Source organism: Mustela nigripes, chromosome 4 (assembly GCF_022355385.1).
Source record: "Mustela nigripes isolate SB6536 chromosome 4, MUSNIG.SB6536, whole genome shotgun sequence".
Taxonomy (NCBI): domain Eukaryota; kingdom Metazoa; phylum Chordata; class Mammalia; order Carnivora; family Mustelidae; genus Mustela; species Mustela nigripes.
The window spans coordinates 71,064,115-71,088,711 of NC_081560.1; the positions used below are offsets into that span (position 1 = coordinate 71,064,115).

The 24,597-nt window shown below is 39.1% G+C and overlaps 1 protein-coding gene across 2 annotated transcripts in view; it reads left to right on the top strand.

Moving 5' to 3' along the window:
* PEX1 (peroxisomal biogenesis factor 1) overlaps positions 1-24,597 on the top strand; it is a 52,892-nt gene that overhangs the window by 22,295 nt on the left and 6,000 nt on the right. The window contains exons 11-20 of one of the 2 annotated variants that reach the window (XM_059396864.1): positions 1,958-2,054; positions 3,273-3,443; positions 5,106-5,260; positions 17,154-17,343; positions 17,546-17,712; positions 19,141-19,275; positions 22,206-22,270; positions 23,092-23,234; positions 23,315-23,418; positions 24,117-24,293. In XM_059396864.1, coding sequence (XP_059252847.1) covers positions 1,958-2,054; positions 3,273-3,443; positions 5,106-5,260; positions 17,154-17,343; positions 17,546-17,712; positions 19,141-19,275; positions 22,206-22,270; positions 23,092-23,234; positions 23,315-23,418; positions 24,117-24,293 — 1,404 coding nt within the window. Of the gene's footprint in view, positions 1-1,957; positions 2,055-3,272; positions 3,444-5,105; positions 5,261-17,153; positions 17,344-17,545; positions 17,713-19,140; positions 19,276-22,205; positions 22,271-23,091; positions 23,235-23,314; positions 23,419-24,116; positions 24,294-24,597 lie in introns of those variants that run through there. The other variant, XM_059396865.1, reaches the window with a different exon arrangement.

Consider the following 24,597-nt stretch of genomic DNA (forward strand, 5'->3'; position numbering starts at 1 on the left):
AGGATGATTACAGAACATTTTTTACCTTTCTCTCGTAAGTATTTATAGTTACTTTGTATTTTTTGCATATTATTTTATAAACCAGGATCAAACCCTCCATAGTCTGGGAGTCACTTAATATAAAAATAAACAGTTCTGCCCACCATAAGAGTCTCTGAGGGCTACATGGAACACTAATTGGTGGTCACAGTTATACTATATGTAAATGACCAAGAAACTGAATTAAAATTACAGTTGATTTAAGATAATAGGGAAGTGGGTAATTAGTGCTTTCCATTAAAAATAGTGAGGGGCACCTGGATGTCTCAGTGGGTTAAGCCTCTGCCTTCGGCTCGGGTCATGATCTGAGGGTCCTGGGATCGTGCCCCATGTCGGGCTCTTTGCTCAACAGGGAGCCTGCTTCCCCCTCTCTCTGCCTCTGCCTACTTGTGATCTCTCTCTCTCTGTCAAATAAATAAATAAAATCTTCAAAAAAAAAAAGTTGAAATTAGGGACACCTGGGTGGCTCACTCATTAAGCGTCTGCCTTCATCTCAGATCATAGTCCTGGGGTTCTGGGGTCCTGGGATCCCAAGCCCCACATCAGGCTCCCTGCTCTATGGGAAGCCTGCTTCTCCCTCTCCCACTCCTGTTTGTGTTCCCTCTCTCGCTCTTTGTCAATTAAATAAAAAAATAAAATCATTTTTTTTTTTTAAAGATTCTCTTTATTTATTTATTTGACAGATTGAGATCACAAGTAGACAGGCAGGCAGAGAAAGAGAGAGAGAGAGGAGGAGGAAGCAGGCTCCTTGCTGAGCAGAGAGCCCAATGTGGGGCTTGATCCCAGGTCCTAGGATCTTGACCTGACCCAAAGGCAGAGGCTTTACCCACTGAGCCACCCAGGTGCCCCCAAAACCAAATCTTTTTTAAAAAATAGTTGAAATTAAATGGAAATAGGATTCATTTCTCTAGAAAAATTATTTAATGTCCACATTATTCCCTTCTAGTAAATAACAAAGCATTGCCTGTTTTTAAAGGTAAGTGAAATTAAGTATTAGTGATTGTTTTAACAAATGGTAAAAACAAATTAGATGTTTATTTTCCTCCTATGCCCTATAATGAACATAGGATACATCCAGCTTCTAACAGCTTGAAACAAAAGTCATTTAATAACACCTGTCTTTCTCACACAGCAACTAGACTGGTATATACATTTTTTACTTTTTCAAAGCAATTATTTTTTGTGTCAGTACCAATCGAGGTTGGAACTGGGGTGGGAAATGCCCTTTTCTGGGGAGGGGGGGGCTTATATTCCTGAGATTGGGTTGTCCTCTGTTAACCTTGCCTGTGGTTCTATACTACTTGAAACCTTCTGTGAATCCTGGGAAGCTGAGCCTCCTGGTTTCTTTGAGGAATATTACATATTTTTCTTTGATAGATTTGAATTTATATTTAGGAAATAATTCTTTCCCACTTACCCTGCAGGACTTTTAAAACTTCATGAATCCAGATTTTCACTCCTTCCTGTTAGATTACTTTTTTTTTTTTTAAGATTTTATTTATTTGATAGACATCTCTGTCAAGTGAGAGAGGGCACACAAGCAGGGAGAGTGGAAGAGGGAGAAGCGGGCTTCCTGCCAGTCAAGGAGCCCGATGCAGGGCTAGACCCCAGGAACCCCAGGGTCATGACCTGAGCTGAAGGCAGATGCTCAATGATTGAGCCATCCAGGCACACCCCTGTTAGTTTACTTTACGCTAAGTGTCACCCACCATAATGTGGTCCCAGAGCTCCAGGGATGTGGGGTTTCTTTCTTTTTTTTTTTTTTTTTTTTTAACCCCTAGCTTTATTGGGCTCTAACAGGCATAGAACGTTGTGTAGTGATCACTTGATCAGTGAGGCTTGAGTCTTGGTGGTTGCCACAGTAACAGAAGCTATTTCTGTGATTGAATAGTTTGCTTATGAGGCAATTATCTTCTAGGGTACTGGCAAATCAACTTTAGCCAAGGCAGTCTGTAAAGAAACTTCTGACAGATTGGATGCCCATGTGGAGATAGTTGACTGTAAAGCTTTACGAGGTATGACTATGATAACACTCAATATAAAACTCTTTTTTTGCTAAAAAGACAGAAATGTTATTTAATGCTGTTAATCTAACAACTGTGAATATCTGATCTTTAATTTTTCTTTTAGTCATTGAAATTCCTTGAAAATGTAAAACCTTTGGCTTTCTAATATTTTCAGCAAAATTTTTAGAAGTCTCTGTACTCGATGGACGCCTGGCCCCCTCCTTTTTTTTTCCCAGCCAAAAACTCTTTGTAGACTCTATTCCTGGAAATGCCAACTTAGACCATTCTGAGAAAGTTAGTATCTAAGATATACTCTGATGGGTATAAATTATCCCTGAATTGCTAGAGAAATGCTGGGTGAGGCAGGGAAGGCTGGCTGTGGACAGTAAGGAGGGAAGTTACAATTTACCGTGTGTGCTTTTATACTTACAAAGTGTTTACTGCTTCTTACCTTTAAAAAAAAAAAAAAAAAAAAACCAAGATTGGAAAGATTTTATTTTGAGTACCTTTTTTTCCCCCTTGGCTACCTCTATCATGTCATCCCAATTAGTCCCAGGCTCTGTATGTGTTTGTGTATTTTAAGTATATGGTAAGAAACTAAGAAATAACCTTCGAAAACCCATTACTTCATATGCTACAAAGGTGGTTTTAGAGGGACTGTCCATCTCTCAGAGTCCTACTTGAAGCTTCATGTGAAAGCTTTGTTGTAGACCTAAGTAACAGGATCTCTGTATCAGCTTATGACTTTGTATATTTTCTGTTGTTTGAAAGTTGGCACTTGACGAGGAAGTTTGAAGCCAATGTATGATTCAAATAGAGTAACTCTAAAATCTCTGGACAGCTACATGTATGTTTGATTTTATGAGAGTCTTGATCCCCTACTCTTATTTGTGTTTTTCCATATCCTTTTATTTTACTGTTTTGTTGTATGCCATCTGACATTTGCTGTGGAATAAGGCCAGGTAAGAATACATACATACAGGACTTACAGTAGCATATTCCTTTTTTCCATTTTATAAAATTCAGTTCTTTAGTGAGTCCTTTGATGCTGTATTAATTAAAACCAAGTTAATGACTAACAAATTTTAGTGATTGGTATATTAACAAAATATGGCTGAAAGTTTCATAGTTAAATCAATATTGAATTTTCTAATGCTCTCAGAAGTGCAGCTGGAACTTACCAGCCCTGAAGTAACATTAAAACCATTTTATATCTTCCATATTAAGGAAAAAGGCTTGAAAACGTACAAAAAACCCTGGAGCTGGCTTTCTCAGAGGCAGCATGGAGGCAGCCTTCTGTGATTCTGCTGGACGACCTTGACCTCATCGTTGGCCTGCCTGCTGTCCCGGAACATGAGCATAGCCCTGAGGCCGCACAGAGCCAGCGGCTGGCACATGGTAATGGCACCACACCCACTGTGGCCGTGGGTCTTTTTCTTTGGCTAGCCGACAGTTTCAGTCTTAGTGACAAATCTGCTCTCTTCAGAAAATGCCATGTTATATGTTGCTTTTGAGGCTTCTGTATTAGTAAAATTGGTAGACAAGTGCTGTGTGAAAATTCTGCAACTTCGTGATTAGTCTTGTGGGGTTTTTGCATTCTCCTATGCTTATTAGAAATTGCTTTGTTCATTTGACAAATACTTGTGTAATGCTTGTGCACAGTCTGTATTCTCAAAGTCTAGGAGTGGAAAGAAAAGTAAACGGACCATTTTCATACGGAATACAAATAGTGATAATGATAGCTACCATGCGTTGAGTGCCTTTTCTGGGCTAGGGACTGTTTTGTACTCTACCTGCCACTATCCTGCAACTGTTCTATAGGGGAATTCATGGAAATTCAGAGATTAAGTCGTTTGACCAGGGCGACACAGCTCGGAGGTGTCGGGGTCTCTGCTAGAGGCGTATGCGGGGCCCTGGAGGAGCCTGCACGCTCAGCTGGGACTGGGAGGGTGGTAAGGAGTTAGCAGAGAAGGCTGCTGGGGGAGTTGATAACTGTGATTAACGGCATTTTGATGGAGGAGTAGACGTTAGCGTGAAGCAGCTTCATGCTAGTGAGGAAGCAAAGGAAGTGCGATCCACAGGCAAAGGCACAGAGGTATCTGAACTGGTGGGAAGTTAGTGACTGTCGCACTGGAGCTTAGAATTCACCGAGGGAGCTGTGGGGGTTGTGCCGGAGGATTTGGCAGCATGTAGGTACCTCAGGGTTCTTGAGGAAACAGATAGAAAATGCAACCTCAGTGCTTTGGCTTCTTACAAACTCCTGTTAATCTTAAAGTTTGAATCCTATAGGAGTACTTACTGGAATGCTGCAAATTTCTAGATCAGGACTTCGATACACATTATTAATGCCTCTTTCAGTTCTGACCGCCTAACCACCAAACCTGGCAAGAGCTGGTGTGGAGATTGTTCAGGAAGTCATAGGAATAGGAACTGTATGTTGCCTGATCAACAGAGTACAATATGGAAATTGATCATCTTTCTGTATTTATCTCAGACTCCTGTTCATTTACTTTCTAAAACCCCGAAGTAAGGAACCACCTAGGCATTATTTTGCATATACAGACTAAGTTTACAGTACTTCCTCTGCCTCCATTAGATTGGTTGGAGTGGGGCTGATACTAGGTCCTCAATAAATCCATCAATGAATGAATGACAGATTTAATTTAATTTTCATCAGTTTCTTCTCTGTAGTTAGGAGTGTTCCTTGATTTGTCTTTCTTTTTTCCTTTGCTCATTTGTTTCTTAAATTCCACATATGAATGAAATTACATGATACTTGCCTTTCTCTGATGTATTTTGCTTAGCATTAGATTCTTTAGCTCTGTCCATGTTGTTGCAAATGGCAAGCTCTCATTCCTTCTCATGGCTGAGTAATGTTCTATTGTATATATGGACCACATACATATATGGTATGTATATGGTATGTATAAGGTATGACGGATTCATACTCTCTGTACTCCATCTAAAAGCTCAACTTCAGATTATTTTTAATGACTATAATTTTCAAATTTCATGTTTATATTTACTAAGCTTTTATCCTACATTGCTTTATTATTCTAGCTTTGAGTGATATGATGAAAGAGTTGATTTCCACGGGAAGTTTGGTTGCACTGATTGCCACAAGCCAGTCTCAACATTCTCTGCATCCTTTGCTTGTCTCTGCTCAAGGAATTCACATTTTTCAGTGTGTCCAACATATTCAGCCTCCTGATCAGGTAATACTGCTTGTGAAGGTTGTTGAAATATGTCCTTCTTTATATAAAGCATTTTTCAATTTTACTTTGTTTATGTATTTAATTAATTAAATTTATTTACCTTAGGCTCCATGCCCAGTGCAGGGCTTGAACTCATGACAATGAGATCAAGACCTGAGCTGAGATCAAGAGTCAGATGCTTAACTGACTGAGCCACCCAGGTGTACCTCATTTTTTAATGCTATTAATAATTTATGGCTTTAAACTTATGCTTAAGGATATTTAAAAGGTGCATGTTGTGCTTAGATTCACAGTTTCCATTTATAACCATCTGAAATGTTATTATGTACTTTCCAAGGCTTTTTGGAAAACATTTTTTTTTTACTTATTAAAATTTTGTTATTCTATTTAAAAGAAAACAAAAAGCCTACAAATTCTGAACTGCTTCATTTTTCCATTGGTAAAATCTGTAAATACATCCTGGACATTAGAATTCTTTTCAGTTTATTGAGTTATAGTTAGCAAAGTTGTATATATTTAAAGTGTACAATATGATTTACATATACATTATAAAATATTTACCACAATCAAGTTAATTGAACATATCCATTATGTTACATAGTTACCTTTTGTAAAGATTTCTTTTTAAAAAGAAAGAGCATTTAGTGAGAAATGCAAATAAAATTATGAATATGTGTATATATATATTTTTTCATTGTACGTGTACTCTTTAATCCCCATCATGTTTTTTGCCCATCCCCCTACCCACCATCCCGCTGGTAATCATCAGTTTCTTCTCTGTAGTTAGGAGTGTTCCTTGATTTGTCGCTTTCTTTTTTCCTTTGCTCATTTGTTTCTTAAATTCCACATATGAATGAAATTACATGATACTTGCCTTTCTCTGATGTATTTTGCTTAGCATTAGATTCTTTAGCTCTGTCCATGTTGTTGCAAATGGCAAGCTCTCATTCCTTCTCATGGCTGAGTAATGTTCTATTGTATATATGGACCACATCTTCTTTATCTCTTCATATATTGATGGGCACTTGGGCTGCTTCCATAATTTGGCTATTGTAAATAATGCTGCTGTAAACCTAAGGGTGCATGTATCCCTTTGAATTAGTGTTTTTGTGTTTTGGGGGGTAAATATCCAGTAGTATGATCACTGGATCATAAGGTAGTTCTAGTTTTAATTTCTTGAGGAACCTCCTCAGTTTTCCACTGTTTTCCACAGTGGTTGCACCAGTTGCATTCTCACCAACAATGCAAGAGTATTCTTTTTTTCTTCAAATCCTTGTCAATACTTACTGTTTTTTGTGTTTTTGACTAGTCATTCTGACAGGCGTGAGGTGATCTCTAGATCATTGTAGTTTTGATCGGCATCTCCCTGATAATTAGTGGTGTTGGGAATCTTTTCATGTCTTTTGGCCATGTGTTTGTCTTCTTTGGAGAAATGTGTTTTCATGTCTTCTGCCCATATTTTAATTGGATTGTTTTTGGGGTACTGAGTTATATCGGTTCTTTATATATTTTGGATACTAACCCTTTATCAATATGACATTTGCAGCTATCTTCTCCCACTCAGTCAGTTGCCTTTTCATTTTGTTGATTGTTTCCTTCATTGTGCAAAAGCTTTTTATTTTGATGTAGTTCAAATAATTTATTTTTGCTTTTATTTCCCTGGCTTTGGGAGATATATGTAGAAGAATATTGCATTGACCGATGTTAGAGAAATTACTGCCTGTGCTCTCTTTAAGGATTTTTATGGTTTTAGGTCTCACATTTAGGCAATCAATCCATTTGAGTTTATTTTTTTTAAATCGATATTCATTAGTTTATTTAGCAATCCCCACACTATTAACAAATAATATTGAAGTTGTTCTTTTCTGAAACTTCACGTAAAAGGTGTTTGGGTTTTGTGTTTCTTTTTCTTTCTTTCTTTCTTTTTTTTTTTAACATACAATGTATTATTTGCCCCAGGGGTATAGGTCTGTGAATCGTCAGGCTTACACACTTCACAGCACTCTTCATAGCAAATACCCTCCCCTATGTCCATAACCCAACCACTCTTTCCATACCCTCCTTCCCCCAGTTTGTTTTGTAAGATTAAGAGACTCTTATGGTTTGTCTCCCTCTTGATCCCATCTTGTTTTATTTTTTCCTTCCTTACTCCCTAAACCCCCCACTTTGCCTCTCAAATTCCTTATATCAGGGAGATCATATGATAGTTGTCCATTCATCTGTTGATGGACATGTAGGTTCTTTCCATAGTTTGGCTATTGTGGACATTGCTGCTATAAACATTTGGGTGCACGTGCCCCTTTGGATCACTACATTTGTATCTTTAGGGTAAATACCTAGTAGTGTGATTGCTGGGTCATAGGGTAGCTCTATTTTCAACTTTTTGAGGAACTTCCATGCTGTTTTCCAGAGTGGCTGCACCAGCTTGCATTCCCACCAACAGTGTAGGAGGGTTCCCCTCTGCATCTTTGCCAGCATCTGTCGTTTCCTGACTTGTTAATTTTAGCCATTCTGATTGGTGTGAGGTGGTATCTCATTGTGGTTTTAATTTGTATTTCCCTGATGCCAAGTAATGTGGAGCACTTTTTCCATGTGCCTGTTGGCCATCTGGATGTCTTTTTCGCTGAAATGTCTGTTCATGTCCTCTGTCCATTTCATGATTGGATTATTTGTTCTTTGGGTGTTGAGTTCGATGAGTTCTTTATAGATTTTGGATATTGGCCCTTTATTTGATATGCTGTTTGCAAATATCTTCTCCCATTCTGTCAGTTGTCTTTTGGTTTTGTTGACTGTTTCCTTTGCTGTGCAGAAGGTTTTGATCTTGATGAAGTCCCAGTAGTTCATTTTTGCCCTTGTTTCCCTTGCCTTTGGTGATGTTTCTTAGAAGTTGCTGTGGCTGCGGTTGAAGTGGCTCCTGCCTGTGTTCTTCTGAAGGATTTTGATGGATTCCTTTCTCACATTGAGGTCTTTCATCCATTTTGAGTTTTTGTGTATGGTGTAAGGAAATGGTCCAGTTTCATTTTTCTGCATGTGGCTGTCCAGTTTTCCCAACACCATTTGTTGAAAAGACTGTCTTTTTCCCACTGGACATTCTTTCCTGGTTTGTCAAAGATAAGTTCACCATAGAGTTGAGAGTCTATTTCTGGGCTCTCTATTCTGTTCCATTGACCTATGTGTCTGTTTTTGTGCCAGTACCATACTGTCTTGATGATATCAGCTTTGTAATAAAGCTTGAAGCCTGGAATTGTGATTCCACCAACTTTGGCTTTCTTTTTCAAGATTCCTCTGACTATTCAAAGTCTTTTCTGGTTCCATATAAATTTTAGAATTATTTGTTCCATTTCTTTGAAAAAAATGGATGGTATTTTGATAGGGATTGCATTAAACGTGTAGATTGCTTGAGGTAGCATAGATGTTTTCACAATATTTGTTCCTTCCAATCCATGAGCATGAATGTTTTTCCATTTCTTTGTGTCTTCCTCAGTTTCTTTCATGAGTACTTTATAGTTTTCTGAGTACAGATTCTTCACCTCTTTGATTAGGATTATTCCTGGGTATCTTGTGCTTTGGGGCACAACTGTAAATGGGATCAACTCCTTAATATCTCTTTCTTCTGTCTTGCTGTTGGTGTATAGAAATGCAACTGATTTCTGGCATTGGTTTTATATCCTGACACTTTACTGAATTCCTGTACAAGCTCTAGCAGATTTGGAGTGGAGTCTTTTGGGTTTTCCATATAAAGTATCATATCATCTGCAAAGAGTGATAGTTTGACTTCTTTGCCAATTTGGATGCCTTTAATTCCTTTTTGTTGTCTGGTTGCTAAGGGTAGGATTTCTAGTACTATGTTGAATAGCAGTGGTGATAGTGGACATCCCTGCTGTGTTCCTAACCCTTAGGGGAAAAGCTTTCAGTTTTTCTCCATTGAGAATGATATTTGCAGTGGGTTTTTCATAGATGGCTTTGATGGTATTGAGGTATGTACCCTCTATCCCTACACTTTGAAGAGTTTTGATCATGAAAGGATGCTGTACTTTGTCAAATGCTTTTCAGCATCTATTGATAGTATTACATGGTTCTTGTTCTTTCTTTTATTAATGTGTTGTATCACATTGATTTGCAGATGTTGAAACAACCTGCAACCCTGGGATAAATCCCACTTGGTCGTGGTGAATAATCCTTTTAATGTACTGTTGGATCCTACTGACTATTATTTTGGTGAGAATTTTCACATCTGTGTTCATCAGGGATATTGGTCTGTAATTCTCTTTTTTGATGGAGTCTTTGTCTGGTTTGGGGATCAAGGTAATGCTGGCCTCTTTAAATGAGTTTGGAAGTTTTCCTTCCATTTCTATTTTTTGGAACAGTTTCAGGAGATAGGTATTAATTCTTCTTTAAATGTTTGATAGAATTCCCCTGGGAAGCCATCTGGCCCTGGGTTCTTGTTTGTTGGGAGATTTTTGATGACTGCTTCAATCTCCTTACTGGTTATGGGTCTGTTCAGGTTTTCTATTTCCTCATGGTTCAGTTTTGGTAGTTTATAGGAATGCATCCATTTCTTCCAGATTGTCAGATTTGCTGCATATAGTTGTTCATAATATGGTCTTATAATTGTTTGTTTTTCTTTGGTGTTGGTTGTGATCTCTCCTTTTTCATTCATGATTTTATTTATTTGGGTTCATTCTCTTTTCTTTTTGATAAGTCTGGCCAGGCTTATCAATCTTATTAATTCTTTCAAAGAACCATCTCCTAATTTCGTTGATTTGTTCTACTGTTTTTTTGATTTCTATTTCATTGATTTCTGCTCTGATTTTTATTATTTCTTTTTTCCTGCTGGGTTTAGGCTTTCTTTGCTGTTCTTTCTCCAGCTCCTTTAGGTATAGGGTTAGGTTGTGTATTTGAGACCTTTCTTGTTTCTTGAGAAAGCCTTGTATTGCTATGTATTTTCCTCTCAGGACAGCCTTTGCTGTGCCCCACAGATTTTGAACAGTTGTGTTTTCATTATCATTTGTTTCCATGAATTTTTTCAATTCTTCTTTAATTTCCTGGTTGACCCATTCATTCTTTAGTAGGATGCTCTTTAGCCTCCATGTATTTGGGTTCTTTTCAAATTTCCTCTTGTGATTGAGTTCTAGCTTCAGAACTCAATGAACCCAGAAAGGAATAGAGACAATATACAGTAACGGTACAGTAACAGTTGGTACCAGTTGAGACCTGATTTGTGAGCCAGGATGTGATCTATTCTGGGGAATGTTCCATGTGCACTAGAGAAGAATGTGTATTCTGTTGCTTTGCAATGGAATGTTTTGAATACATCTGTGATGTCCATCTGGTCCAGTGTGTCATTTAAGACCTTTATTTCCTTGTTGATCTTTTGCTTGGATGATCTGTCCACTTGAGTGAGGGGGGTATTAAAGTCCCATACTATTATTGTATTATTGTTGATGTGTTTCTTTGATTTTGTTATTAATTGGTTTATATAGTTGGCTGCTCCCATGTTAGGAGCTTAGATATTTAAAATTGTTAGAGCTGCTTGTTGGAGAGACTCTTTGAATATGATGATCTGGTTTCCTTCTTATCTGATACAAGGATTGCCACTTCAGCTTTCTTTTGATGTCCATTAGTGTGGTAAATTGTTTCCCACCCCCTCACTTTAAATCTGGAGGTGTCTTTGGATATAAAATGAGTTTCTTGTAGACAGCATATTGATGGGGTTTGTTTTTTTTTATCCACTCTGAGACCCTGTGTCTTTTGATTGGGGCATTTAGTCCATTTACATTCTGGGTAACTATGGAAGATATTAATTTAGTGCCATTATATTGCCTGTAAGGTGACTTACTGTATGTTGTCTCTATTCCTTTCTGGTCTACTAGTATTGGGCTCTCTCTTTGCTTAGAGGACCCCTTTCAATATTTCCTGTAGGGCTGGTTTGGTGTTTACAAACTTAGTTTTTGTTTGTCCTGGAAGCTTTCAATGACAGTGTAGCTGGATATAGTATTCTTGGCTGCATGTTTTTCTCATTTAGTGCTCTGAATATATCATGCCAGTTCTTTCTGGCCTGCCAGATCTCTGTGGACAAGTCTGCTGCCAATCTAATATTTTTACCATTGTATTTTATAGACTTCTTGTCCCGAGCTGCTTTCAGGATTTTCTCTTTGTCATTAAGACATGTAAGTTTTACTATTAGATAACAGCATGTGGACCTATTTTTATTGATTTTGAGGGGGGTTCTCTGTGCCTCCTGGATTTTGATGCTTGTTCCCTTTGCCATATTAGGGAAATTCTCTACAATAATTTGCTCCACTATACCTTCTGCTCCCTTCTGTCTTTCTTCTTCTGGAATCCCAATTATTCTTATATTGTTTTGTCTTTGAGTATCACTTATCTCTCGAATCCTCCCTTCCTGGTCCAGTAGTTGTTTGTCTCTCTTTTGCTCAGCTTCTTTATTCTCCATCATTTGGTCTTCTGTATTACTAATTCTCTCTTCTACTTCATTTATCCTAGCAGTAAGAGCCTCCATTTTTTATGGCAACTCATTAATAACTTTTTTTATTTCAGCTTGGTCTGATTTTAGTTCTTTTATTTCTCCAGAAAGGGCTTGTATTTCTCCAGATAGGGTTTCTCGAATATCATCCATGCCTTTTTCGATCCCAGCTAGCACCTTGAGAATCACCATTCTGAACTCCAGTTCTGACATATTACCAATGTCCATATTGATTAGGTACCTAGCCTTTGGTACTGCCTCTTGTTTTGGTTTTTTTTTTTTTTTATGGTAAGTTTTTCTGCCTTGTCATTCTGTCCAGATAAGAACATATGAATGAGAGAATAAAATACTAAAAGGGTGGCAAAGAGCCCCCGAAAATGTACGCAAACCATATCAGAAGAGACCCCCAAATTGGGGGGATGAGAAAGGGGGTAGAAACTTAAAAAAAAAAAAAAATATATATATATATATATATATATATATATATATATATATATATATGACTGGTGAATAGAACAGATCCACCCACTTGATTTGGGGTGTATTTTGGTCTCTTAGAAGAAACTACCTCCCAAAATTTTAAAGAAAGGAAACGTTTTAGATATACAAAAATAAGGGTAAACACGATGAAGGGATGGAATATGACTAGAAAGATGAAAATTTTAAAAATTCTTAAAAAGGAATTGATAAGTTGGTTGGAAAAAGAAAGTGAAGAGAATTTGCTCAGGCTGGAGACTAGAACAAAGCCCTGTGCTAGATTTAGGGTACATTTTGATTTATTAGAAGAAAGTGTATCCCAAAATTTTTTAGAAGAAAAAACCCTGTATGTATACAAAAAATAAAGTTAGATACAATGAAGGATAAAATATGACTATAATAATGAAGGTTTAAAAAGATTTTTTTTTTTAGGAAAAATATTGTTAAGGTAAACTAGTTAAAAAAACATTAAAAGAGGAAAAAGGAAAAGTTTAAAAAATTAGAATAAGAAAAAAATAAAATTAAAAATATTTAATTAACTTGGGAAACTGAAGAGTCATGGGGAGAAAGCCATGAATTCCATGCTTTGCTTTCCCCTCTGGAATTCCGCTGTTCTCCTTGATGTGAACTTGGTCTTGGCTACATGTTCTTGCTGATCTTCTTGGGGAGGGGCCTGTTGTCATGATTCTCAAATGTCTTTGTCCAGGTGGAATTGCACCACCCTTGCCAGGGGCTGGGCTAAGTAATCTGCTTGGGTTTGCTCTTGGGAGTTTTGTTCCCTGAACGCTTTCCATAGAGCTCTGGAAGACCGGAATGAAAAATGGCATCCTCCCAATCTCTAGCCCCAGAGAGCCGAGAGCTTGGGACCCCACTCCTCAATGCACCCTCTGGAAAAGTACTCAATCACTCCCATCTCCCTTGTCTCCGCCCGCGCTCTGTGCTTACCTGGCCTGTGACCAAGTGTTTTCATCTGGCGCACAGCCCCGTTTGGAGTCTCCAAACTCAGCAGATTCCTGCTGCTCTACTCTTGGATGGAGGAAGGTGGGTCTCCCCTGATCTGCCACTTGTGGGGTCCCTGCTCAAGGAGCAATGGCCCAGCTGTGCTGCAGATCACGGTTTAAGGTAACCCGGAGCTGAGAGCTCCCTTCTTGGTTCTGTCTCTGTAGCCAGCTTCCCCGCTCTAATACCTGCAAGCTCTGCTACACTTGAACACCCACATCTTTTTATGACCCTGCGGGACCTGAGACCACACTGTCCCCACTAGGGCTTCACCCCCACTTAGCCTCTGGAGTGATGTCCCCCAGTGGAGCAGAATTCTAAACATTTTGATTTTCTGCTCCACTGCTCTGCGGCGTGCCAGGAGCCGGCCCCTCCCCCCATGGTCTATCTTCACATGGCTTCAGATTCACTTCTCCGCTGGTCCTATCTTTCAGAAAGTGGTCGGTTTTCTGTTTTTAGAATTGCTGCTCTTCTCTTCGATCTCCTGTTCGGTTTTTCCATTTGAGTTTATTTTTGTGTATGGTGAAAGAAAGTGGTCCAGTTTCATTCTTTGCATGTTGCTGTCCAGTTTTCCCCACATTCCCTGTTTGTTGAAGAGACTGTGTTTTTTTCCCATTGTATATTCATTCTTCCTTTGTCAAAGATTAATTGTCCATATAATCCTGGGTTTATTTCTGAGTTTTCTGTTATATTCCATTGAACTCTGCCTATTTTTATGCCAGTACCATACTTTTTAAATTAGTCCCAGTTTGTAATATAACTTGAGGGCTGGAATTGTGATGCCTCTAGCTTTGCTTTTCTTTTTCAAGATTGCTTTGGCCATGTGGCATCTTTTGTGGATCCATACACATTTTAGAATTATTTGTTTTAGTTCTGTGAAAAATGCTGATGGCATTTTGATAGGGATGCATTAAATGTGTAGATCACTTTGGGTAGTATAGACATTTTTAACAGTATTTGCTCTTCCAACCCATGAATGTGGAATGTCTTTCCATTTCATTTTTTTAAATCAGTATTTTATAGTTTTCAGAGTACAGGTGTTTCACCTCTTTGGTTAAGTTTATTCATGGATATTTTATTGGTTTGGGTGCAACTGTAAATGGGATCATTTTCTTAATTTCACTTTCTGCTGCTTCATTGTTACTGTATAGGAATGCAGCAGATTTCCATACATCAATTTTGTATCCTATAACTTTAGTGAATTCATTTATCAATTCTAGTAGTTTTTTGCTGGAGTCTTTGGGGTTTTCTATATATAGTATCACATAATCTGCAAATAGTGAAATTTTTTCTACTTTATCAATTTGGATACCTTTTATTTCTTTTTGTTGTCTAATTGCTATGGCTGGAACTTGCCGTGCTATGTTGAATTAAAGTGGTGTGAGAGAAAACAAGACATCCTTGTTTCTGATTGTAGAGGAAAAACTCTCAGTTTTTCACCATTGAGTATGATGTTCACTTGGGTTTTTCATAAATGCCTTTATTATGTTGAGATATGTTCTCTGTTAGATGTACTTTGCAGAGTGCTTTTATCATGAATGGATGTTGTACTTTGTCAAATGCTTTTTGTATGTCTGTTGAAATGATCACATGGTGGTGTTTTTTTTTTTTAAAGATTTTATTTATTTATTTATTAGAGATCACAAATAGGCAGAGAGGCAGGCAGGGAGGAGGAAGCAGGCTCCCCGCTGAGCAGAGAGCCCAATGTGGGGCTCGATCCCAGGACCCTGGGATCATGACCTGAGCTGAAGGCAGAAGCTTTAACCCACTGAGCCACCCAGGTGCCCCAATCACATGGTTTTTTCCCTTTTTTATCCCAATAGCTGTTTTTAAAAATTTGATTAAACATTTGTTTCTTTACCAGCACCAATATTCCTGACCCACTATGATTTTATTACTCAGTTCTAATGTGTGGGTTTTTCCTTCACATCACCAAGCAATTCTCAGACACCAGATGGGTGTTGTAGAATTCAGCTTAATTCTGCTGTCTACTCAGCATCAGCTTCCATGGATGAAGGGCTCAATCCTGCAGACTGCTTTCCACTTCAATGCCAATTGCAAATCAAGCTTGTTACAGTGCTTCTGACCAACTAGCTATAAATCACAGGTTCCTAAGACGCCCCGCCTGGCTTTGATTCATTTGCTAGTCAACTCACAGAACTATGAAAGATAGTTTACTCAGTAGATTACTAGATTATTACAGGGGGTCTTAAAAGATACAAATCAATAGCCAGATGAAGAGCTACATAGGGTGAGGTTCTGTTCTCACAAAGCTGCTTCTGTCCTTGTGAAGTTAGGGCCCGGCAAGATGGCACACAGAAGCTTTCTGGATCTCCAGTGTGGAGGCTCTCTGAATCCTCTCCTTTTGGGTTTTCATGGAAGTTTCATTACATAAGCATGATTGATTAAATCTTTGGCCTTTTGTAATTGACTCAACCTTTAGCTGCTTTCCCCTTCCTGGAAATCAAAGTGTGGTCCTGCAGGTTTCAGCCTTCTATCATGGTTGCCTAGCGGCCAGCCTGAAGCCTTAGGTGCTTTCTGAAAGTCCCCTCATTAACATAAGATCTGGTGTTTTGGAAAGGGTGTGAATATCAGGATGCTGTTATCACTCTTATCACTTAAGAAATTCTAAGGGTTTTAGGAGAGCTAGGCCAGAAACAAGGACAAAAACCAAATACCTATTTCTTACCATAAATCACAAGCACATATGGCCCATCATCCGCTTTGGGGACTCATGTTCATGAATGTTTTAGAGGAAATGAGCTCAAAGAAGTATGTTCCAGGACTGGCAAGCACATCTTAACATCTTCTTTAAAATTCTTATTTTTTTTTTTAAAGATTTTATGTATTTATTTTGAGAGCAAGAATGAGCACATGTGAGCCAGGGGAGGGGAAAAGGAAGAGGGAGAGAGAATCTGAAGTAGACTCCATGCTGAGCACAGAGCCCAACATGGGATTCAGTCTCAAAACCGTGAGATCATGACCTGTACCAAACTCAAGAGTTGAACGCTTAACAGACTGAGCATCCAGGCGTCCCTTTAAAATTCTTATCCTAAATATTCAGACCCTGTGCTTCTTACCTGTTATTGAAGAATGAAACTATTAAACCTAGCAGTAAGCCTAACAGAATGGTAGTGATATTGGTCTCTGAATATCTATCTCTTTTTTAAGTTGGCTCCATGCTGAGCCCAACACAGGGCTTGAACTCATGACCCTGACATCAAAACTTGAGCTGAGATCAAGAATCGGGCGCCCAGGGGCACCTGGGTGGCTCAGTCAGTTAGGTGTCTGCCTTCAGCACAGGTCATGATCCTGGAGTCCTGGGGTGGAGCCTTGCTTCTCGCTCTTCCTCTGCTGCTCCTCCTGCTTGTGCTCTCGCTCTTGCTTTCTCTCTCTCTCTCTCAAAAAAAAAAAAAAAAAAAAAAAAAATCTTAAAAAAAAAAGAGACAACATCCAACCGACTGAGCCACCCCAGTGCCCCTGGATATCTTTTTAGAAATAAGTTTTTTAGAAAAAACAACAAAAACCACTCCTAAAGGAAACAAATGTTACTAAAAAGGCTTCTTACTGATGAAATAGCATCATTTATCAAATTTTTTTTACAGCTTTATTGAGGCATAACTGAAGACAACAAAGTCTTTAAAGTGTACGATTTAATCGGTTTTAACAAGTATCTGTTATATACTGTACATACCATGTAACATGTGCATACCATGAAACCATCACAATTAAGGTAGCAGTTCTTTGCATCACTCCCAAAAACTTCCTGGTGCCCCCTTTACAATCTGTCTGTCCCCCACTGCATCTGCAGGCAACTGTCCGTCTCTTTCTGTCACAATAGAGATTATGTCAACCTGATTTTTCTGAAGATATATGTACTGAAGTTTACATTTGAGTAAAATTAGAAATTGAATTTTGTGTTTTTGTCTTTAGGAGCAGAGGTGTGAAATTTTGCAAAATGTAATAAAAAATAAACTGGACTGTGAAATAAGCAGGTTCACTAATCTTGACCTGAAACGTATAGCTAAAGAAACTGAAGGGTTTGTGGCTAGAGATTTTACAGTGCTTGTGGATCGAGCCATCCATTCTCATCTCTCTCATCAGAGCATATCCACCAAGGAAGGTACGTGTTCCTATTATATCCAAAATTTGAGATCTTCCCACTGCAGAGAAAGTCAATATAGTAAGAATTAAATATATTCTATTTTAACATTCAGATAAGCAGGTGAGTAGGAAATCAGCATCTCCAGCTGAGATGATAGCATATTTTGAAGATTCGTATATAGATATGACTACCAAAAGAAGTTGTGTTTATTTTTAAACAGAATTAGCTTTAACAACATTGGACTTCCAAAAGGCTCTCCAAGGATTTATTCCTGCATCTCTGCGAAATGTCAACTTGCATAAACCTAGGGACCTGGGCTGGGATAAGATTGGTGGATTACATGAAGTTCGGCAGATACTCACGGATACTATCCAGTTACCAGCCAAGGTACTTATATATGAGAGAAAGAACAAGCACTTACTTCCAGAAGAACCACTGAATGGCTTTTTGTGTTGGCTTGCCTAATCTCAGTTCGATTCAAGAAGTATTTGTGGAGTTACCAAATAAATGCCAGCACTATTTTTGGTACTCTAACAGGTTTTTAAAAATATTGGGTATACTCCTTGCCTATACATAACTTAAAAAGGAAGTTGGGGTGATATTTACAGTATGTGTATTTTGATGTGAATTGTGTGATTCTCATGTTTTGCTTGAGTCATTCAGATTGTACTAAAGCAAAATGAACTGTTAACTGGGATTTTAACAGGAACAGGTAAGAATGAGCTGGAAGAATCACTTAGGTCCACAGAACTGAGGGATTGAGTCACATTCCAGACTCCGGGTCTCAGTCCTAGAAAGACAGAGTTAGCAGGCAGCAGAGACCAGGCGGGTGGCAAGATAAAGTGGGCAGAGGTAGATTGTTCAGAAGATCGAATGTACAATCTAGGTGGTCATGCATTTGAGTCGCAAACCTCCAAGGTGAAGATCCTTGCATGAGATCAGTGACCCACGCAATCAGCTGCGACAGGGGTGAATAAGGACGTCAGTTACATGTGACTGGATGGCAAGTCCTGGAAACCGTGGCCAGTGGGCCCCAGACAAACTGAGTGCAGCCAGGACTGCAGGTTAAAGCCTGTTGGAGAAGGCAGGTATGGAAGCACTTGCCGGCAGGCTCATGCCCCCAAATGCTGGGTCGGGGCATGGGAACTCAGCTCCGAGGCTCTCTGCATAATGGCTGACTCTGAGGCCTCTTCAGATTAGAATGGAGAGGCAGGGTGGGGGTTAGAATTTTGTCAGCAGGGGGAACTGAATAGACATACCTAACAGAGGAGACCAGGAGACTGCTGACGTTAGCCTCGTGTTTGGCTCACCCGTCACAAAGCCTTCCTGCTCTCCAGTAATTTAGAAGCAGCCAGTCATCTGCGCAGCTCAGAGGCCCTTGGGAGAGCTTACTGTTGGCAGTATACATGCTTCTCCCTTATTTTTCTTTTTTCAGTTTGGTATATTTGAATATATGTAGCTATCATAACTTTCCTTATGAACCATACAAAGGGAAGACCGTATGCTTGTTAAAAGATTGCTTTTTATTTCCTAAATGTAGTACTTGTATATTTTTAAAAACAGGACAAAATGGAAAGCAGATCAGAGGCAGTTACATACACTTCATGAGGAGTGTATGCTGTGGTCCAGTTGCTAAAAAAAATTGGTGGTAGATCCTTTGAACTCATGTACTGAGTAGGCACTTTATTTTCTGTCTTTACACGGCTAGTAAACCCGGCAGTTACTCCCTTCTGAATCCCTCTTTCTGTACATTGACTTTGCTGCTTAGTCCTTTTTTTGGATTTGAGCCCTTTGTCATGTTTTTGTATTTTTCAGTACCCAGAACTGTTTGCAAACTTGCCTATACGACAAAGAACAGGAATTCTGTTGTATGGTCCTCCCGGGACAGGAAAAACCTTACTAGCTGGAGTAATTGCACGGGAGAGTGGAATGAATTTCATTAGTATCAAGGTATGCCTCTCTCCTTTTTTTAAATGGAAGTAAATTTACATAACAAAGCGGACAAGTCAGTGGCAGTGTGATGCATTTGCAATGCTATGTGACCACCACCTCTCTCTTATTTCAAAACTTCTTCATCCTATTCCCTGTCCCCCCAGCCCCTGAGAGCCACTAATGTGCTATCTAGGGATTTTCCTGTTCTGGACATTTCATATGAAAGAAATCATGTGGTGTGTCATCTTTTTGTGACTGGCTTCTTTTACTTAGCATGTTTTCAAGGTTCAGCCACATGGTAGCAGGTATCAATACTTCAGTTTTTAATTTTTTTGGTATTTTTTAAGGTATGTATTTTTTAGATTTTGTTAGAGTGTGTGTGCGCACAGGGGAGAAGAGACAAAGGGAGAGCGAGATAATCACAAGCGGACTCCATGCTGAGCGTAGAATCCAGTGTGGGTCTTGATCTCACAACCCTGAGACCAGACCAAAATCAAGAGTCAGACCCTTAACCGACAGAGCCACCCAGGTGCTCTAGTACTAAAGTTCTTTTTAAAGCTGAATGATATTTCATTGTGTGGGTGTCAGGCTTTTTTTACCCATTCATCATTGGTGGATATTTGGGTTATTTCTACCTTTTGGATCTTACGCATAATGTTGCTGTAAATATTTGTGTGCACATTTCTGTGTGGACATGTTTTCATTTCTCTTGAATAAGTATGTAGAAATGTAGTTGCTGGGGCATATGATAATCCTGTGTGTGACTTCTTGAGGCACTGCTGATCTGTTTTTCACAGTGACTGTGTCATTTCATACCCCCACCAGCAATGACGAGTGTGCCTATTTCTCCATATCCTTGCCCGTGTCATTTATAGCTCTCGACTGTGGGTTAGTCTCATATTTGGAAAACTAGCAGCAGCGATCCATCTATTAGTTAAAGCTGTGCAGGAGGGGGCGCCTGGGTGGCTCAGTTGGTTAAGCTCCAGTCTCTTGATCTCAGCTCAGGTCTTGATCTCAGGCTCACAAGTTCAAGACCCACACTGGGCTCCACACTGGGCTATGTGGGAAACTGAATAAGGAGCCACCTCCCTTTTGTGGGGCTTAAGCTGTTTTTGCTTACGGTAAATCTCCATGCATTATCAAGTAGACTTATGCATAAATACTCAGATAAAAGAGCAAACTACACCTGAATGGGAAAGAAAAGCTAGAAGACTAGGGGTCAGAGGTCACACTGAGGTGGAAGCTGGGTTTTTTGGCTCCGTTCCTTGGTGGCTGTTTCACGCCTGTGTGTGCCACACTGTGCCCAATTGTCCTCGGAAGATGCCTGCGGGGATGACTGGACATACCGGCAGACAACTTTGGGGAGTGCCGCAGTCTGCCACTGGCATGTCCTTACAGCCTGAGGTCCCATATCTTACTTGTATGCTTTCAGAAACCCCACAATAGTAATTTAGTCATTAGATTTCAAGGGGGAAGAAATCAATATATAGTGTAGCCTTCTTCAAAATGGATTTATAATCTGGAAGCCAGTTTAGTAATTTGCAGTTGGGTTATGCCTATCCTTCTTGTGATGACGTGATTTTTGTGTGTGTGAATTTGTTATATGGTTACCAGCTACCCTGGCCGTGATGGAGAAAGAGTGTAACTTAAAATTTCCTGCCTTTTTCTGGATTTTGGAGTGACTGTAGTTATATATACACTTCTTTTTTTGTCACTAAAATGTACTTTCACTATATGAAGGAAAGCAATCTTCAGGATTAAAGTTTATACATGTTGTTGTAGTTTAGATTGTTCCATTAAGGAGGCCATCTTTGCCTTTTAGTAAACCTTCAAATCATGGTTTGGGATGAATTCCCAACAGAAAGGTTTCAGTAAAGAAATTCTCTCTGGGTGGGTCAGGGTAGATGCGGGGAGACATGAATCCAAGACAAGGGCCTTCACTGACACCAGTATGTTGCCTTGTTCATAATATTTTGCCTTAGTCATTTCTTGTTCCATCCTCTGTGGTTCTGTTTAGACTAGGAACTTTCATTAAATAGTAGTATATCAATAGATATCTATCTAGCTGAGTATTAGACTTTTTATTGGGGTTACATATTCTGATCAGTATTTGGTCTTTTTGAGGTAACGATTTTTCACTGGAGATCACTTTAGGGCCTATTCAGTTTTCTTTGCTTTTTTTTTTTTTTACAATTTTATTTATTTTACGGAGAGAAAGATCACAAGTAGGCAGAGAGGCAGGCAGAGAGAGGAGGAAGCAGGCTCCCTGCTGAGCAGAGAGCCAATGCGGGGCTTGATCCCACGACCCTGAGATCATGACCTGAGCTGAAGGCAGAGGCTTAACCCACTGAGCCACCCAGGTGCTCCTGGTTTTGTTTTTTAAAAGATTTTATTTATTTGAGAGAGAGCAAGCATGCAAGCAGGGGAAGGGGCAGCAGGAAAGGGACAAGCAGACTCCCTGCTGAGCATGGAGCCCAGCACAAGGCTCGATCTCATGGATGCTCGACTGCCTGAGCCATCAGGTGCCCCTGGGCCTATTCAGGTTTGATTTTTTTTTTCTCCCTTTTAAAAAAATTTATTATATTCAATTAGGGGATTCTGTAGTGAACAAAACTGCCTTTTTGGAGCTTACATTTGGAGCTTACATTCTACTGGTGGAGAAAGACCCATTCACTACAGAATATAGCAGGAAGACAAGCAGGAAGACAAGCAGGACTGAGAGGGTCGGCAGCCAGGCCTTTCTAGGATGTGGCATTCTGTCAGAGAGCTGAGCCCTGATACTGGGGACAGAAGTACTAGGCAGAGATGACCCAAGGTGTAGAACCTGTGACAGGATAGTTATTTCAACCACGTAATTTTTAAAATGTATTTGACATACCTGTTTAAGTCAAAATTCTTTAAAAACAATATTTTTGTTTATCTCAATTCTAATTTATTTTACCCAATAGGGGCCAGAGTTACTCAGCAAATACATTGGAGCAAGTGAACAAGCAGTTCGGGATATTTTTATTAGGTAGGTTTCCTATGACTATTTTTTAAGTAACATGAAATGCTGAAAGAAAATTATAAGTAGTTATTCAAAGAATCTCCAAGTAATATGAAGCACATCATTACTCTAGATGAAGTTGGCCATATGCAATGTTAATTTTTTTAAGAGAGAAACTATTTATTATAGTATTAAAGAGTAAAAGTAAGATTTTAAATTCAAAAACTACTTTGTGTCATTTTAATATTTCTTTATAAAATAGCAGGAGAATATAAGTTTATATATTTTTTAAATGAAATGAACTCTTGTATATCCACCACCCAGTTTAAGCAATGGAACATTCTCCAGAAAGTATTATTACAGATAAAGGCAGTCACCACATGGTGACAAATTTGCCAGGAAGATAATACAATTCTAAAATTGTGTGTATTCAATAAGATATCTTCAAAATATTTAAGGTAAAAATTGATAGAACTACAAGGATAAATCTACCTTCATAGTAAAAGATTTTCATAAGTGTCAGAATATTTAAACAACAGACTCAAGATTGATCTAAGCGTATATAAAACACGTACCCAACAACTAGAGAACGCAGTCTTTTTAAGCAAACTGGTATATTTTCTGAAAATTGGCCCCGTGGTTCCATACCTAGCAACGGTAAGCTTCAAAGACCCAGTTTACTGAAAACAAGGATAGTTAATATATACACTTTGCCTTCCTTAAGGATTTGCTATAAAGATTTAAATCAATACATATATGTACATATATATATATATACACACACACACACACACATACACACAGTTATTACTTTGCCTTATTTAAATATGAAATACTGTTTTTCCCAGAGCGCAGGCGGCGAAGCCCTGCATTCTTTTCTTTGATGAATTTGAATCCATTGCTCCCCGGCGAGGCCATGATAACACAGGGGTTACAGACCGTGTGGTTAACCAGTTGCTGACTCAATTGGACGGAGTGGAAGGCTTACAGGGTAATAACTGTAAAAATAGAAATAGCTTATTGTAACAGTAATTTCACCAGGATTTAAGTAAAGATTATCTTCCCCCCCAGGTGTTTACGTATTGGCTGCTACGAGTCGCCCTGACTTGATTGACCCTGCCCTGCTGAGGCCTGGCCGACTCGACAGATGTGTCTACTGCCCTCCTCCGGATCAGGTGACAATTGCATACCCAGTCTAAACCCCAACAAGTGCTACGCTCTAGCCTTGTGAGCTTTACTTCTGCCTGGTAATAGTTGTCCGTAGAAGAGCAGCTTTAGGCAGGGCCTTAGTCACAGATTCCGAAATAGATACAAAGCCCAGGCGTTTCTGTGCAAGTCTGGAAACTCTGTAGCCTCTCACTGTTGGCCAGTTGGAAAAAAAGGGACAGAAACTTTAAGTTTCACATGTCCACATTCCCTGTGTCCAAAGGTCACACACTTCCTTATCCTGGCAAGACTTTTTAAGAATCAAGCATATGACTAGTGAGCGTCCAAGCAGGTTACAGAGAGTTGTAAGATTTTAACTGTTCCTAGTCTGTTGTCCCACCTCCTGTCCCCAAATTTACAAACCAATGTGTTTGTCACTTGTAGGTATTACTTAAAATTTCTTTTGAAACACTTTCTTGGCTCATTTGCCGAAACCTAGAAAAGAAGCATGATCTGAATAAGGATTTACACTGTGATTTTCATTCATTTTCCTTGGTCTCTTCTGGTAGGGAAAAAGCTCCAGAGGAGAGAGAGTAGATTAGTGGTACATTTTTCAGCTTGTAATGATTATTAGAACTACAGTTAATTTGTAAAAAATCATAATACAGTTTAAAATAAAATTTAACTTCATTTTATTTGTTAAGTCAATTAGTTTTTCTCCCTTCAGGTGTCACGTCTTGAAATTTTAAACGTTCTCAGTGACTCTCTACCTCTGGCAGATGACGTGGACCTTCAGCACGTGGCCTCAGTGACGGACTCCTTCACGGGGGCTGATCTGAAAGCTCTACTTTACAACGCGCAGCTGGAGGCCTTACACGGACGGCTGCTTTCCTCTGGGCTCCAAGTCAGTCACGGCAGGAGGGCGGGGCTGTGGCGTTTTAAGAGAATAAGAGCAGTTTAGTGTCAGCAGGGCAACCTTAAGAAATCCTATTTTTTAACAGCCTTAGTAAAACTGAAGAGAAATTTACCTGTAGTCAGATGGTCCATCGTTCTGCAGAGAATCTGTAATTAGGAAGTGTCCAGTATCTATTTCTTTACTGTTACTTTTAATGTTACCTTACTACTAGTAAAAATGGTGCATGGAAGGATATTAGTTCAATTGGGCTATCATGAATTAGAGAATATAACCAGAAATATTTTTTTAATTT